The 17,253-nt window shown below is 38.7% G+C and overlaps 1 protein-coding gene across 1 annotated transcript in view; it reads left to right on the top strand.

Moving 5' to 3' along the window:
- The window catches only part of DCX-EMAP (Doublecortin-domain-containing echinoderm-microtubule-associated protein), a gene marked incomplete at its 5' end in the record, with an annotated part of 107,205 nt that overhangs the window by 48,590 nt on the left and 41,362 nt on the right, over nt 1–17,253 (top strand). Inside the window, 3 exons of the mRNA XM_070099472.1 lie at nt 3,270–3,365; nt 4,002–4,133; nt 4,828–4,959. Of these exons, the coding sequence (XP_069955573.1) occupies nt 3,270–3,365; nt 4,002–4,133; nt 4,828–4,959 (360 nt within the window). The remainder of the gene's footprint in view (nt 1–3,269; nt 3,366–4,001; nt 4,134–4,827; nt 4,960–17,253) is intronic.

Below are 17,253 nucleotides of genomic sequence, written 5' to 3'. Positions count from 1 at the left end.
TACTAACCATGGTATCACAACAGTGGTATTACTAACCATGGTATCACAACAGTGGTATTATTAACCATGGTATCACAACAGTGGTATTATTAACCATGGTATCACAACAGTGGTATTATTAACCATGGTATCACAACAGTGGTATTACTAACCATGGTATCACAACAGTGGTATTATTAACCATGGTATCACAACAGTGGTATTACTAACCATGGTATCACAACAGTAGTATTACTAACCATGGTATCACAACAGTGGTATTACTAACCATGGTATCACAACAGTGGTATTACTAACCATGGTATCGCAACAGTGGTATTACTAACCATGGTATCACAACAGTGGTATTATTAACCATGGTATCACAACAGTGGTATTACTAACCATGGTATCACAACAGTGGTATTACTAACCATGGTATCACAACAGTGGTATTACTAACCATGGTATCACAACAGTGGTATTACTAACCATGGTATCACAACAGTGGTATTACTAACCATGGTATCACAACAGTGGTATTACTAACCATGGTATCACAACAGTGGTATTATTAACCATGGTATCACAACAGTGGTATTATTAACCATGGTATCACAACAGTGGTATTACTAACCATGGTATCACAACAGTGGTATTATTAACCATGGTATCACAACAGTGGTATTATTAACCATGGTATCACAACAGTGGTATTATTAACCATGGTATCACAACAGTGGTATTATTAACCGTGGTATCACAACAGTGGTATTACTAACCATGGTATCACAACAGTGGAATTATTAACCATGGTATCGCAACAGTGGTATTATTAACCGTGGTATCACAACAGTGGTATTACTAACCATGGTATCACAACAGTGGTATTATTAACCGTGGTATCACAACAGTGGTATTACTATGGTATCACAACAGTGGTATTATTAACCATGGTATCACAACAGTGGTATTATTAACCATGGTATCACAACAGTGGTATTATTAACCATGGTATCACAACAGTGGTATTATTAACCGTGGTATCACAACAGTGGTATTACTAACCATGGTATCACAACAGTGGTATTGTTAACCATGGTATCACAACAGTGGTATTACTAACCATGGTATCACAACAGTGGTATTATTAACCATGGTATCACAACAGTGGTATTACTAACCATGGTATCACAACAGTGGTATTATTAACCATGGTATCACAACAGTGGTATTATTAACCATGGTATCACAACAGTGGTATTACTAACCATGGTATCACAACAGTGGTATTATTAACCATGGTATCACAACAGTGGTATTACTAAACATGGTATCACAACAGTGGTATTATTAACCATGGTATCACAACAGTGGTATTATTAACCATGGTATCACAACAGTGGTATTATTAACCATGGTATCACAACAGTGGTATTATTAACCATGGTATCACATACAGTGGTATTATTAACCGTGGTATCACAACAGTGGTATTACTAACCATGGTATCACAACAGTGGTATTATTAACCAGGGTATCACAACAGTGGTATTATTAACCATGGTATCACAACAGTGGTATTACTAACCATGGTATCACAACAGTGGTATTATTAACCATGGTATCACAACAGTGGTATTATTAACCATGGTATCACAACAGTGGTATTACTAACCATGGTATCACAACAGTGGTATTATTAACCATGGTATCACAACAGTGGTATTACTAACCATGGTATCACAACAGTGGTATTACTAACCATGGTATCACAACAGTGGTATTACTAACCATGGTATCACAACAGTGGTATTACTAACCATGGTATCAGAACAGTGGTATTGCTAACCATGGTATCACAACAGTGGTATTACTAACCATGGTATCACAACAGTGGTATTATTAACCATGGTATCACAACAGTGGTATTACTAACCATGGTATCACAACAGTGGTATTATTAACCATGGTATCACAACAGTGGTATTACTAACCATGGTATCACAACAGTGGTATTACTAACCATGATATCACAACAGTATCACAACAGTGGTATTACTAACCATGGTATCACAACAGTGGTATTACTAACCATGGTATCACAACAGTGGTATTATTAACCATGGTATCACAACAGTGGTATTATTAACCATGGTATCACAACAGTGGTATTATTAACCATGGTATCACAACAGTGGTATTACTAACCATGGTATCACAACAGTGGTATTATTAACCATGGTATCACAACAGTGGTATTACTAACCATGGTATCACAACAGTAGTATTACTAACCATGGTATCACAACAGTGGTATTACTAACCATGGTATCACAACAGTGGTATTATTAACCATGGTATCACAACAGTGGTATTACTAACCATGGTATCACAACAGTGGTATTATTAACCATGGTATCACAACAGTGGTATTACTAACCATGGTATCACAACAGTGGTATTACTAACCATGGTATCACAACAGTGGTATTACTAACCATGGTATCACAACAGTGGTATTACTAACCATGGTATCACAACAGTGGTATTACTAACCATGGTATCACAACAGTGGTATTACTAACCATGGTATCACAACAGTGGTATTATTAACCATGGTATCACAACAGTGGTATTATTAACCATGGTATCACAACAGTGGTATTATTAACCATGGTATCACAACAGTGGTATTATTAACCATGGTATCACAACAGTGGTATTATTAACCGTGGTATCATAACAGTGGTATTATTAACCATGGTATCACAACAGTGGTATTATTAACCATGGTATCACAACAGTGGTATTATTAACTTATCACATGGTATCACAACAGTGGTATTATTAACCATGGTATCACAACAGTGGTATTATTAACCATGGTATCACAACAGTGGTATTATTAACCATGGTATCACAACAGTGGTATTATTAACCATGGTATCACAACAGTGGTATTACTAAGAATGGTATCACAACAGTGGTATTATTAACCATGGTATCACAACAGTGGTATTATTAACCATGGTATCACAACAGTGGTATTACTAACCATGGTATCACAACAGTGGTATTATTAGCCATGGTATCACAACAGTGGTATTATTAACCATGGTATCACAACAGTGGTATTACTTACCATGCAAGGTATTTATTTACACACTGAATGGTTCCTGTTGCTGTTACCGTTGATGTTACTGTTGTTCCAGTACAACTGGAAGTACCTACTTACTGTTACTGATGTTCCAGAACAACGGGAGTTCCTACTATTATTGTTTTTCCAGAACAATGGGGAGTTCCTACTTACTGTCGACGGTGAGAGAGAGTACCTAATGTCGGTCTGGTCTTGGGACAACGAGAAAGTCCTCGGGAAAGTGGCGGTAAGTGAACTAATTATCCTCGTTAGGTACCTATTTACTCTCAAGTTAGCTACCTGATCATTCTCAAACTAAGTACATAATTACTCTCAAGTTAGGTACCTAAAGACCCCATAATTACTTACGTACTTAATAACCCACAAGTCACATACTAAATGACCCTAATCACCATAGTTTACCTCATAAATAAGCCCAAGTTAGGTACCTAATTATTCTCAAGTTAGATAACTAATACACATAATAATTACCCGCAAATAAGTACCTAAGACTCTAATAAACCTCATGTTAAATTCCTTATGTTCTTATTCACTCTGGATAGGTGGATAATAGCACCAATTATCATCGTTAGGTACTCAAGTAAGTAAATAATGCTCTTATTTACCCTGGTTTTGCACCTAACGCTCCTAATTCCCTTCAAGTTAGGTTCTTAATGATCATAATTCTTCTTAATACCTAATTACCCTCAAGTTATGTACTTAACAACCGAAATTACCCTTCTTAGTACGTAATTACCCTAAACTTATGTACCTAATGACTCTAATTAGCCTTCTTAGTACCTAATTACTCCAAATTAGCTAAAAACGCTAAATACCCTTCTTAGAACCTAATTACCCTCAGACTAACACCTTCACCTTACAGACTCATCAACAGGTGTTAGGTGCCTCGTTTCACCCGTTCGACAACAACCTGATAGTTACTTACGGCCTGGGACACCTAACTCTCTGGTCCAGGAGGAAGGATGGCATCTTCACCCGGTCCGACCTCCTCCAGGTGAGTAATTAGGTGCCTGGGTGTGTTATTAGGTGCCTGGGTGAGTTATTAGATGCCTGTGTGTTATTAGGTGTCTAGGTGAGCTATTAGGTGCTTGGGTGACTTATTAGGTGCCTGGGTGAGTTATTAGGTGTCTGGGTGTGTTATTAGGTGCCTGGATGTGGTATTAGGTGCTTGTGTGTGTTGTTAGGTGCCTGGGTGATTTATTAGGCTCCTAGGTGTGTTATTAGGTGCCTGGGTGAGTTATTAGATGCCTGAGTAAGTTATTAGGTGCCTGGGTGAGATATTAGGTACCTGGCTGAGTTACTAGGTGCCTGGGTGAGTTACTAGGTGCCTGGGTGAGTTATTAGGTGCCTGAGTGTGTTATTAAATGTCTTGGTGTGTTGTTAGGTGCATGGTTGTGCTATTAGGTGCCTATTAATGTTATTAGGTGCCTAGGAATGTTATTAGGTGCCTAGGAATGTTATTAGGTGCCTAGGAAGGTTATTAGGTGCCTAGGAATGTTATTAGGTGCCTAGGAATGTTATTAGGTGCCTAGGAATGTTATTAGGTGCCTAGGAATGTTATTAGGTGCCTGGGTCATTAATACGATAACTTTCATATCTTAATTAAGGGTTATTAACACTGTTAATTACAGAACTGAGCAGCAATTAGGATCAAATTCACCCCACCTCACCTAATTATTCATCCTCAGGTCTCTGACAGGAACATAACTGCACTGGAATACACACCGGCCGGCGACCTAATTACCGGAGACCAGAATGGTCTTCTGACGGTCTGGAGTGTTGATGCTGAGGGCGATTACTACGTTAAGAAGGAGTTCAAGGTAATTAGGTAGCTCAAACTTATTTAATTAGGTTCCCAAGGTGATTTAATTAGGTGTTCAAGGTGAAGTAATTTTGTGCTCAAGCTGAGATAATTAGGTGCAAGAGGTCTTTAGGTGCTCAAGGTGATTGAATTATATGCTGAAGGTGAGATAATTAGGTGTTAGAGGTTATTAGGTGCTTAAGGTACGGTAATTAGTCGTTAGACCTGAATAGGTGCTCAATGCGAGGTAATTAGGTGTTAGAGCTGAATAGGTGCTCAAGGTGAGGTATTAATGTGCTCAAGGTGAGGTAATTAGGTGCAAGAGATCATCAGGTACTCAAGGTGATGTAATTATGTACTATTGCCGGAGGGTTAGCCAGCCAAGATAATCCATTGTGGTCCTCAGTGTTGTCCCCCAGGATGCCACCCACACCAGTAGAATAACACCCAGGTACCTACCTGCTGCTACGTGAAGTGGATAACAGGTGTAAGGAAACGCGTCTGACTGTTTCCACCCCACCCGGAATCGAACCCGGGCCCTCCGTGTGTGAAGCGGGAGCTTTGCCAGCTAGGTCACCCGGGCCAGCGAGGTCACCCGGGCCAGCCAGGCCACCCGGGCCAGCCATGCCACCGGGGACAGCCAGGCCACCGGGGCCAGCCATGCCAGCGGGGACAGCCAGGCCACCGGGGACAGCCAGGCCACCGGGGACAGCCAGGCCACCGGGGACAGCCAGGCCACCGGGGACAGCCAGGCCACCGGGGCCAGCCAGGCCACCGGGGACAGCCAGGCCACCGGGGACAGCCAGGCCACCGGGGAAAGCCAGGCCACCGGGGCCAGCCAGGCCACCGGGGCCACCCAGTATATCATGCAGTATATCATAGTGGTACACAGTGTATATCATAGTGGTACACAGTGTATATCATAGTGGTACACAGTGTATATCATAGTGGTACACAGTGTATGTCATAGTGGTACAGTGTATCATAGTGGTACACAGTGTATATCATAGTGGTACACAGTGTATATCATAGTGGTACAGTATATCATAGTGGTACACAGTGTATATCATAGTGGTACAGTATATCATAGTGGTACACAGTGTATATCATAGTGGTACAGTATATCATAGTGGTACACAGTGTATATCATAGTGGTACACAGTGTATGTCATAGTGGTACACAGTGTATATCACAGTGGTACACAGTGTATATCATAGTGGTACACTGTGTATATCATAGTGGTACTATGTATCATAGTGGTACACGGTGTATATCATAGTGGTACACAGTGTATATCACAGTGGTACACAGTCTATATCATAGTGGTACAGTATATCATAATGGTACAATATATCATAGTGGTACACAGTGTATATCATAGTGGTACACTGTGTATATCATAGTGGTACACAGTGTATATCATAGTGGTACACAGTGTATATCATAGTGGTACACAGTGTATATCATAGTGGTACAGTATATCATAATGGTACAATATATCATAGTGGTACACAGTGTATATCATAGTGGTACACTGTGTATATCATAGTGGTACACAGTGTATATCATAGTGGTACAGTGTATCATAATGGTGCACAGTGTATATCATAGTGGTACAGTGTATCATAATGGTGCACAGTGTATATCATAATGGTTCACTGTGTATATCATAGTGGTACACAGTGTATATCATAGTGGTACAATATATCATACTGGTACAGCATATCATAGTGGTACACAGTGTATATCATAGTGGTACAATACATCATTGTGGTACAATATATCTTAGTGCTACAATACATCTTAGTGGTACAATATATGATAATGGTATAGTATATCTTAGTGGTACAATATAACTTAGTGGTACAGTATATCTTAGTGGTACAATATATGATAGTGGTACAGTATATCATAGTGGTACAATATAACTTAGTGGTACAATTTAACTTAATGGTACAATACATCATAGTGGTACAGTATATCTTGTAAAGTAAAAGGACACAAGTGCAACTAATGTGACATTTTATTGTGGCAACGTTTCGCTCTCCAGGAGCTTTGTCAAGCCGTTACAAACAATACATGGACACAGAGGGTATATATAGGCTCAGAGTGAGGTGCAATACTAGTGGTAGTAGTAGTAGTGATATAAGTAGTAGTAGTAGTGATATAAGTAGTAGTAGTAGTGATATAAGTAGTAGTAGTAGTGATAAGTAGTAGTAGTAGTGATATAAGTAGTAGTAGTAGTGATATAAGTAGTAGTAGTAGTGATATAAGTAGTAGTAGTAGTGATATAAGTAGTAGTAGTAGTGATAAGTAGTAGTAGTAGTAGTAGCAATACAATATGTTAAAACAATTAATTTGCACATGAGTAAAGGATACAAAAGCTATTACTTGGGAAACATAAAAATATTTAAGACAAATATTTCTATTGGAAGCTGGATGGAGAAGGTCTATTTCAATGTTCATCCTCTGTAATGTGCTTGTGTAGTATTAACAGGAGAGACTATGTGATGGCAGGGTTTACTGTTTTCAGGACGATTCTTGCAAAGACTTCAGAGATGGTGAAGCTGCCGTTGTTTTGTTTAATTGTATTAGAAACAGCTATTAGTGAAGGTTCAAGGCACTTGCGTCTGTGGAAATTAGTTTCTTTGATCACTAACTGGGCGTCTCTGAACTCCATGAGATGATTGGTGGAATTTCTGTATTGTATACAGGCGTTGTTCAAGTTATCGTTCCTACATGCGTAAATGTGTTCATTGAGGCGGGTGTCGATGTTTCTTGCTGTTTCCCCTACATAAATCTTGTCGCAGCCTCCACAGGGTATAGTGTAAACCCCTGCGTTGACTGATTCGTGGTGCTTTGATTTTGTTCTGGTTAGATCCTTTATCGTAGTGCTGGAAGCGATGGCGACTCTGGTGTTAGCTTGTGAAAGTACTTTAGAAACGTTCAGTGCAACCTGGCTGTTGGAAAGAATTATAACTTTGTTGGGAATGGTTTTGGTGCGTGGAGAATTAATGATCTGAAGAGCTCTTTTCTTGCAGTCTTTGATGAAAAAGGAAGGAAAATGTAAATCAGTGAATGTTTGGTGAATGTATGTACATTCCTCGTCAAGAAACTCAGGAATACAAATTCGGTATTATGCTCTCAGGAAAAGCCCGATGATGATGATGTCTCTTTTGGTCTTGGTATCTTGTCTGGAATAGAAGTGTGTGAGATCATTTTTATTTGCAGGTTTCCGATAAACTTGAAATCTTAGGTTGTTGTCTACTTTGTGAATGAGGACGTCGAGGAAAGGTATCTTGTCATTGGACTCTTCTTCTAGTGTGAACTGGATCGCCGGTTCAACTGCGTTGAGCCTTGCCTGAAGATTCCGTACATCAAAACGTTTGGGAGTTATTACGAGGACGTCGTCCACGTAACGTAACCAAGTGACGCTTGAAGGGATGATGTTGGCGAAGTGTTCGGGCTCTAGGTGTTCCATGTATAAGTTGGCTAGGACGGCACTGATGGGGGACCCCATTCCCATGCCGTAGGTTTGTTTGTAGAGCTTGTTATTGAAAGAAAAACAGTTGAAATTAACACAGAGTTCAATCAAGTCAACAAAATCTCCGGGAGGTAGAGGAAGATTAAAGTCCTGATTGACTTTACGTCGTAGAACCTCGATGGCTTTTGTGGTAGGTACTTTTGTGAAGAGGGAAGTCACGTCCAAACTGCTTAGTTTCTTGTTACGGATGCAGAGGTTTCGGATGCGGTTGAGAAGGTCGCCTGAATGTTTAAGATGAGCGGGGCTGATGGTCCCCAGAAGGCAGGAAAGATGTTTGGCAAGAACTCCGGCTAGTTTGTGTGGTGCACTGCCTATTCCTGACGTGATTGGTCTGAGAGGAATATTGTGTTTATGGGTCTTGGGGAAAGCATACATGTGTGCTGGTTTAGGGTTGCTGGGTAACAAGTACAGAAGTTTCTTCCCTTCCCTAGTGCGTTTGAGTATTTGTCTGGTTTTGTATAGAAAATCAAGATACTAAGACCAAAAGAGACATCATCATCATCGGGCTTTTCCTGAGAGCATAATACCGAATTTGTAGTCCTGAGTTTCTTGACGAGGAATGTACATACATTCACCAAACATTCACTGATTTACATTTTCCTTCCTTTTTCATCAAAGACTGCAAGAAAAGAGCTCTTCAGATCATTAATTCTTCACGCACCAAAACCATTCCCAACAAAGTTATAATTCTTTCCAACAGCCAGGTTGCACTGAACGTTTCTAAAGTACTTTCACAAGCTAACACCAGAGTCGCCATCGCTTCCAGCACTACGATAAAGGATCTAACCAGAACAAAATCCAAGCACCACGAATCAGTCAAAGCAGGAGTTTACACTATACCCTGTGGAGGCTGTGACAAGATTTATGTAGGGGAAACAGCAAGAAACATCGACACCCACCTCAATGAACACATTTACGCATGTAGGAACGATAACTTGAACAACGCCTGTGTACAATACCGAAATTCCACCAATCATCTCATGGAGTTCAGAGACGTCCAGTTAGTGATCAAAGAAACTAATTTCCACAGACGCAAGTGCCTTGAACCTTCACTAATAGCTGTTTCTAATACAATTAAACAAAACAACGGCAGCTTCACCATCTCTGAAGTCTTAGCAAGAATCGTCCTGAAAACAGTAAACCCTGCCATCACATAGTCTCTCTCCTGTTAATACTACACAAGCACATTACAGAGGATGAACATTGTAACAGACCTTCTCCATCCAGCTTCCAATAGAAATATTTGTCTAAAATATTTTTATGTTTCCCAAGTAATAGCTTTTATATCCTTTACTCATGTGCAAGTTAATTGTTTTAACATATTGTATTGCTACTACTACTACTACTACTTATGTCACTACTACTACTACTTATATCACTACTACTACTACTTATATCACTACTACTACTACTTATATCACTACTACTACTACCGCTAGTATTGCACCTCACTCTGAGCCTATATATACCCTCTGTGTCCATGTATTGTTTGTAACGGCTTGACAAAGCTCCTGGAGAGTGAAACGTTGCGACAATAAAATGTCACATTAGTTGCACTTGTGTCCTTTTACTTTACATATTGTCGGTAATTCTACCAACTTTCTTACGGTATATCTTAGTGGTACAATATAACTTAGTGGTACAATATATCTTAGTGGTACAATATTTCATAGTGGTACAGTATATCTTAGTGGTGCAATATATCATAGTGGTACAATATATCTTAGTGGTACACAGTGCATAGATAAGGTACCAAAATAAATGTGGTTGTATGTAATAGTGCATTATTTTGAAATAGACCTAGTGGATACCCCTGTTGTATTATCTTGAAATAGATCTAGTGGATACCCATGTTGTATTATCTTGAAATAGGCCTAGTATATACCCGAGTTTTATTATCTTGAAATAGGCCTAGTGGATACCTCTGTTATATTATCTTGAATTAGGCCTAGTGGATACCCCTGTTGTGAGGGATGGAAAAATAGCAGTTAGGAAACAGCCCACTGGAAAGAGATACTTCATCTCCACAGAACATGACCTTAAAACATTGCTAAGTGAGGCTGGACTAACAGAATCAGAGTAAAGTGCAGATAATACCCATAGTCCACCGTTAGTATTATATTGTCATAAATTTGTGCCCCCCTTAAATTCTAATACTCCTACTACTTTTAATTGTCATTGTTGTATTCAACGACCATTCTACCTCATAGTCTTAATTGTATTAAATATCTACAGAATCTATCTCCTTTTTTACAACTTACCACATCACTGTTCCATCTTATTTTTTTATAAACTAACCATAACTTGTCTTCAATAATTCTACCTCACTTTAAAAAATACTCAATTGCCCAATTTTATTCTAAATCCCTATTATTGCCCAATTTTACTTTAAACTATATTGATCAAACTTATTGTAAACTTCTTTTACTAACCATTTTTATTCCATACTTTTTTAAACTAGTATTTTCAACTACAACTTTTATATCATCCTGTCTACCATCTTACTAGCATATTATAACCAAGTCATTGCCATTTTTATTTTTATCATTTTTTTTATTATTATTTTGCTACCTTAATTTGTGTATTTTATCCTGTCAATTTAAATCTAATTTACTCTAATTCTTGTAAACAACTTATATAAGACCTTAGTGCAATTACAATTGAGAGTCTTGTGCCTTTATTATATTATTAGATTAATCACAGTTTTACTCTAGCTCATTCTAGCTCAATACATAGTCAATACCAAATTCACTATACTAGACCATAGTGCAATTACTAGTGAGGGACTGGTGCTATTTGTAATTTGTATTTTTATATTATTAGATTAAATTCAGTTGTACCATAGCTCATTCTAACTCAAGACATAGTCAATACCAAATTCACTATATTAGACCATAGTGCAATTACTAGTGAGAGACTAGTGCTATTTGTAATTTGTATTTTTATATTATTAGACTAAACCTAGTTGTACTATAGCTCTTTCTAGCTCAATACATAGTCAATACCAAATTCACTATATTAGACCATAGTGCAATTACTAGTGAGAGACTGGTGCTACTTTTAATTTGTATTTTTATATTATTAGATTAAATTCAGTTGTACCATAGCTCATTCTAACTCAAGACATAGTCAATACCAAATTCACTATATTAGACCATAGTGCAATTACTAGTGAGAGACTAGTGCTATTTTTAATTTGTACTTTTATATTATTAGATTAAACCTATTGTACTTTAGTTCACTCTAGCTCAAAACATAGACTCCACAAAAGTCATTATTAGACCTTAGTGCAATTACAAGTGAGAGTCTTGTTCTATTTTTAATTTGTATCTTTATATTACTAGTTTGTACCTAGTTGTACTTTAATTCACTCCAGCACAACACATAGACAACATCAACTTCATTATGTGTAGTAGTGACTATACCCTACATGACCAAAATACTCTAGCTATATACTTGTCCAAACTTCCTACCACTACAGATATCAGTACTAGAACTCAACACACAACTCAGGATATAAATAACCATAATTTAAACCTAGAAGATGATTGATCACGTTGACCCTGATCTAAACCTCCATAATCTGACACCCAATCAAAACCTATTGGAAAGTAACTGTCTTTATTACACAGCATCACAAGCCACCACTATCCTAAACAATGCTAAAAGTCTATCAGTTCTTAACTACAACATCAGGTCCTTAAGCAAACACTATGATGACCTCCTAGCACTCCTTGAATCACTAAAGACACCCTTCTCCTGCATTATTCTTACTGAGCAGCAACAGCCTGGCAGGCGCTTACCAGGAGGCAGGACACAATAGATAGATATCTACCCTCTACCAGGGTACACAGCAATTCACAACTGCAGAACAAACCAAGTTGGGGGTGGTATTGCAATCTATTACTCTAACCAATTATCTTGTCTTAGCACCACTTGCTTTAGTGATGAATATGGGGAATACATTTTTGCTAATTTTACTGTAAAAAACCTTAAGACGCCTATAACAATCGGTGCCATTTACCGGATACCTCACACAAACATCCCAAATTTCAGTGAGAAATTAAAGTCACTAATAACAAACAGACAAATGAATAAGCACCACCTTCTCTTAGCTGGAGACTTCAACATCAACCTTGGCTTACTAGATGATCAGCCTGTAACTGATTTCATCAACAATATGAACAACACACTTCTCATACCAACAATAACTAAACCAACCAGGCTCATTGAGACAAGTGCAACCATAATAGACCACATATGGACCAATATACTAGCCCCCCTTAAATCAGGGATAATCACAGATAGCACTACAGACCACTACCCTACCTTCCTCCTGACAAACATTAGTAAACCACCACTTGAATACAACAAAGTCTCATTTAGACTCCATGACGAGGCCTCAGTAAGGAAGTTCACAGCTGACCTAGAGACTGTTGATTGGCCTACAGAATTCTCCAAGGCCAATGGTATTGATGACTGGACAGACATCTTTCTTAACAAATTACTTAGACTATACAACAAACATTGTCCTATAAAAACAAAACAGATCACAAACAAACGGCTTGGTTGCCCATGGCTAACCAGCATCATTCTGAAATCCATTGACAAGAAACACCAATATGAAAAGCAATATAGACAGGGCTTAATACACAAAGATACTCTTAAACACTATTCATCAGCTCTCACCAAAGTAATAAAAAAAGCCAAACAACTATACTACTCCAGTAGATTCACAGACACTAGAGGAGATATAAAAAAAGACCTGGAAAACACTCTCTCAGATTCTAGGGACCGACAAACTGAGAAAAACCAAGAATATTGTCCTAACTAAACCTAATGAAACACCACTACATCCCACTGACACAGCTAAAAAGATAAACGACTTCTTCTCAAACATAGGATCCAATCTCGCCAGTAAAATCCCACATACCAATGCCCATGCCAGGGACTACCTAGATGGAAAGTTCCCTAATTCCTTCTATCTTGCACCAACTGAGCCCACGGAAGTCATTGAGATCATAAAGTCACTTGAAATAACTCGGGGAATCTGTCTCATGTCCCACCATTACTGTACAAGCGAGCGGCCCATGTCCTTTCGCATGCTATTTCATTACTTTTTAACAAGTCAATAGAGACTAGCACCTTCCCGAAACTACTCAAGATGGCAAGGGTTACACCAATACATAAAGGTGGTGACCCTACAGACTTAAACAACTATAGGCCAATATCTAACTTACCATTGCTATCCAAAATCTTTGAGAAACTCGTGCACAGGAGACTGTATTCATTTATAACGGCTCAAAACATACTCAACCCCTGCCAGTTTGGATTCAGGAAAAATAAAAGCACTAATGATGCAATCATAAAAATGCTAGATCTGCTTTACACAGCATTGGAAAATAAGGAATATCCACTAGGAATTTTTATTGACCTAAGAAAAGCTTTTGACACAGTAAACCACGACATCCTACTCCACAAACTTGACCACTACGGTATAAGAGGCCATGCGCTTGCTTATTTCAAATCTTACATTACTAATAGGTATCAGTACGTCACCATTAAAGACACAGCATCAGCAACACGGCCACTTGATACTGGAGTTCCGCAGGGAAGTGTCCTTGGTCCCCTGCTCTTCCTCATATACATCAATGACCTTCCAAACGTATCCCAACACCTGAAACCCATTCTCTTTGCTGATGACACGACTTATGTCATCTCTCACCCTAATCTTGCCACCCTCAACACCATTGTGAATGAGGAGCTGATGCAGTTCAATGTAGATAAATGCAAGGTTCTGAAGCTTGGGAGTGCCCATAACCCTAGTACTTATAAATTAAATGATGTAGAACTTAGCCATACAGATTACGAAAAGGACTTGGGGGTTATGGTGAGCAGCAACCTTAAACCAAGACAGCAATGCCTAAGCGTACGTAATAAGGCAAATAGATTACTGGGATTTATATCAAGAAGTGTAAGCAACAGAAGTCCAGAGGTCATACTACAGCTTTATACATCATTAGTAAGGCCTCACCTTGATTATGCAGCTCAGTTCTGGTCTCCGTATTACAAAATGGACATAAATTCGTTAGAAAACATTCAGCGTAGGATGACTAAATTAATACATAGCATCAGAAATCTTCCTTATGAAGAAAGATTGAAGACTCTTAAGTTACATTCACTTGTTAGACGAAGAATGAGAGGAGACCTGATCGAAGTGTATAAGTGGAAGATAGGTATTAATAAAGGGGATATTAATAAGGTCTTGAGGATGTCTCTCCAAGAGAGAACGCGCAGTAATGGATTTAAATTAGATAAGTTTAGATTTAGAAAGGACATCGGAAAGTATTGGTTTGGAAATAGGGTAGTTGATGAGTGGAACAGTCTACCTAGTTGGCTTATTGAGGCTGGGACTTTGGGTAGTTTCAAATCTAGGTTGGATAAGTACATGAGTGGGATGGGTTGGATTTGAGTGGGACTTTCACATCAGAGCTTATTTCTTGGGTGGCATTGAAAATTGGGTAGGGCAAATGTTTTGTTAGTGGGATGAATTGTAAAGGACCTGCCTAGTATGGGCCAGCAGGCCTCCTGCAGTGTTCCTCCTTTCTTATGTTCTTATGTTCTTAAAATATCGACTTGGATGACAGCCAATAAACTTACGCTTAACACTGACAAAACTTACTATATTATGTTTGGTAGCAGAGCAGGAGATGCACAAATTAACATTAAGATTGACAACACTCTAATTACCAGAAATAATGGGGGAAAATTCCTAGGCTTATACCTTGACAACAACCTGAATTTCAGCACCCATATCCAGCATATAGCCAAAAAAGTATCCAAAACGGTTGGGATCCTCTCCAAGATACGATACTACGTGCCGCAAAATGCCCTTCTCACACTATACCACTCACTTATTTATCCATACCTCACCTATGCTATTTGTGCTTGGGGATCAACTGCAGCAACACACCTAAAGCCAATAATAACCCAACAAAAAGCTGCAGTAAGAATAATCACTAAATCCCATCCCTGGCAGCACACCCCCCCACTCTTCAAAGATCTAAACTTACTCCCAGTTCAGTACATCCACACTTACTACTGTGCAATCTATATCTACAGGGCCTTAAACTCTAATATCATCCTTGACCTAAAACGCTTTCTTGATAGTTGTGACAGAACCCACAGGCATAACACCAGAAACAAACATCTCTACGACATTCCCCGTGTCCGACTAAACCTTTACAAAAATTCAATGTATGTCAAAGGCCCTAAAATCTGGAATACCCTACCTGAGAACTCTAGAACTGCAGACACATTCATCACCTTCAAAACTACCATTAGAAAACATCTTATCTCCCTGATACACCCCGTCAACTAACTACACGAATACCACCTGGTGGTTCACACTTACACTCGCTCACTCATTTGACCATAAACAGAAATATTAATCTCAGTCTTAAAATAATGAATCCTATGATACTCCAATACTGAAACTATGTACTGTGACAAAACAAAAGCATTCACATTGCTAAACTCACAAACTAGTATTTAGTCACTTAGCCATAATACCAACTTACCTCATAATTTGTAATATTTTACAATTAAGAATAAAACTTAGCCCGAAATAGCCATACTAGTGGTACACTCTGTAATGCTTGCTAAGCGTTCTAGTGGTACACTAATGCCTAGCCATGCTAAGCGTTCTAGTGGTACACTCTGTAATGCCTAGCCATGCTAAGCGTTCTAGTGGTACACTCTGTAAAGCCATGCTAAGCGTTCTAGTGGTACACTCTGTAATGCCTAGCCATGCTAAGCGTTCTAGTGGTACACTCTGTAATGCCTAGCCATGCTAAGCGTTCTAGTGGTACACTCTGTAATCACAATTTTACTACATGTAAACCAAACAATAACCAAATTTCTGTAAACTCAGCATTGTAATCCTTATAGAGAATAAACTTTGAATTTGAATTTGAATTTGAACAGGCCCAGTGGATACCCCTGCTGCATTATCTTGAAATAGGCCTAGTGGATACCCGTGTCGTATTATCTTAAAATAGGCCTACTGTATACCCGTGTTGTATTCAGTTGCCAGGAGTCGCCAGGATCCTTTCACGCCAAGCAGTTTAGAAATTTTTACCTACAGATGTAGTATACACAGAGTTTGCAAAAGCTTTCAACAAGTGTGACCACAAAATGTGTGATAAAGGAATATCCGGGAAAGTTGATAGATGGATCTACAACTTCCTAACAAACAGAACACAAAGAGTAATAGTAAACAGAGTGAAGTCTGAGGCGGCCACAGTGAAAAGCTCTGTTCCACAAGGCACAGTACTTGCTCCCATTCTATTCCTCATCTTCATTTCTGACATAGAGATGTAAGTCACAGCTCTGTGTCTTCATTTGCGGATAACACCCAGAGTACCATGACAGTGACCTCCATTGAAGACACTGTGAGACTCCAAGTGAACATCAACCAAATCTTCAAATGGGCCACTCAACCTAACTTGAAGTTCAATTAAGAGAAATTTCAACTACTCAGATATGGAAAACTTGAGGAATTAAAACTGTATCAGAGTATACAACAAATTCTAACCATACAATAGCGAAAAAGTAACGTGAAGAATCTGGGAGTGATAATGTCAGAGGATCTCGCCTTCAAAGACCACAACAATGTATATTCCTCATCCACTAGGAAAATGATAGGATGGATAATGAGAACCTTCAAAACTAGGGACACCAACCCTATAATGATTATCTTCAAATTG

Source organism: Cherax quadricarinatus, chromosome 67 (genome assembly GCF_038502225.1).
Source record: "Cherax quadricarinatus isolate ZL_2023a chromosome 67, ASM3850222v1, whole genome shotgun sequence".
In the NCBI taxonomy this organism is placed as follows: Eukaryota; Metazoa; Arthropoda; class Malacostraca; order Decapoda; family Parastacidae; genus Cherax; species Cherax quadricarinatus.
The sequence above is the reverse complement of the archived record's forward strand: the minus strand, read 5'-3'. Positions and strand labels throughout refer to the sequence as shown.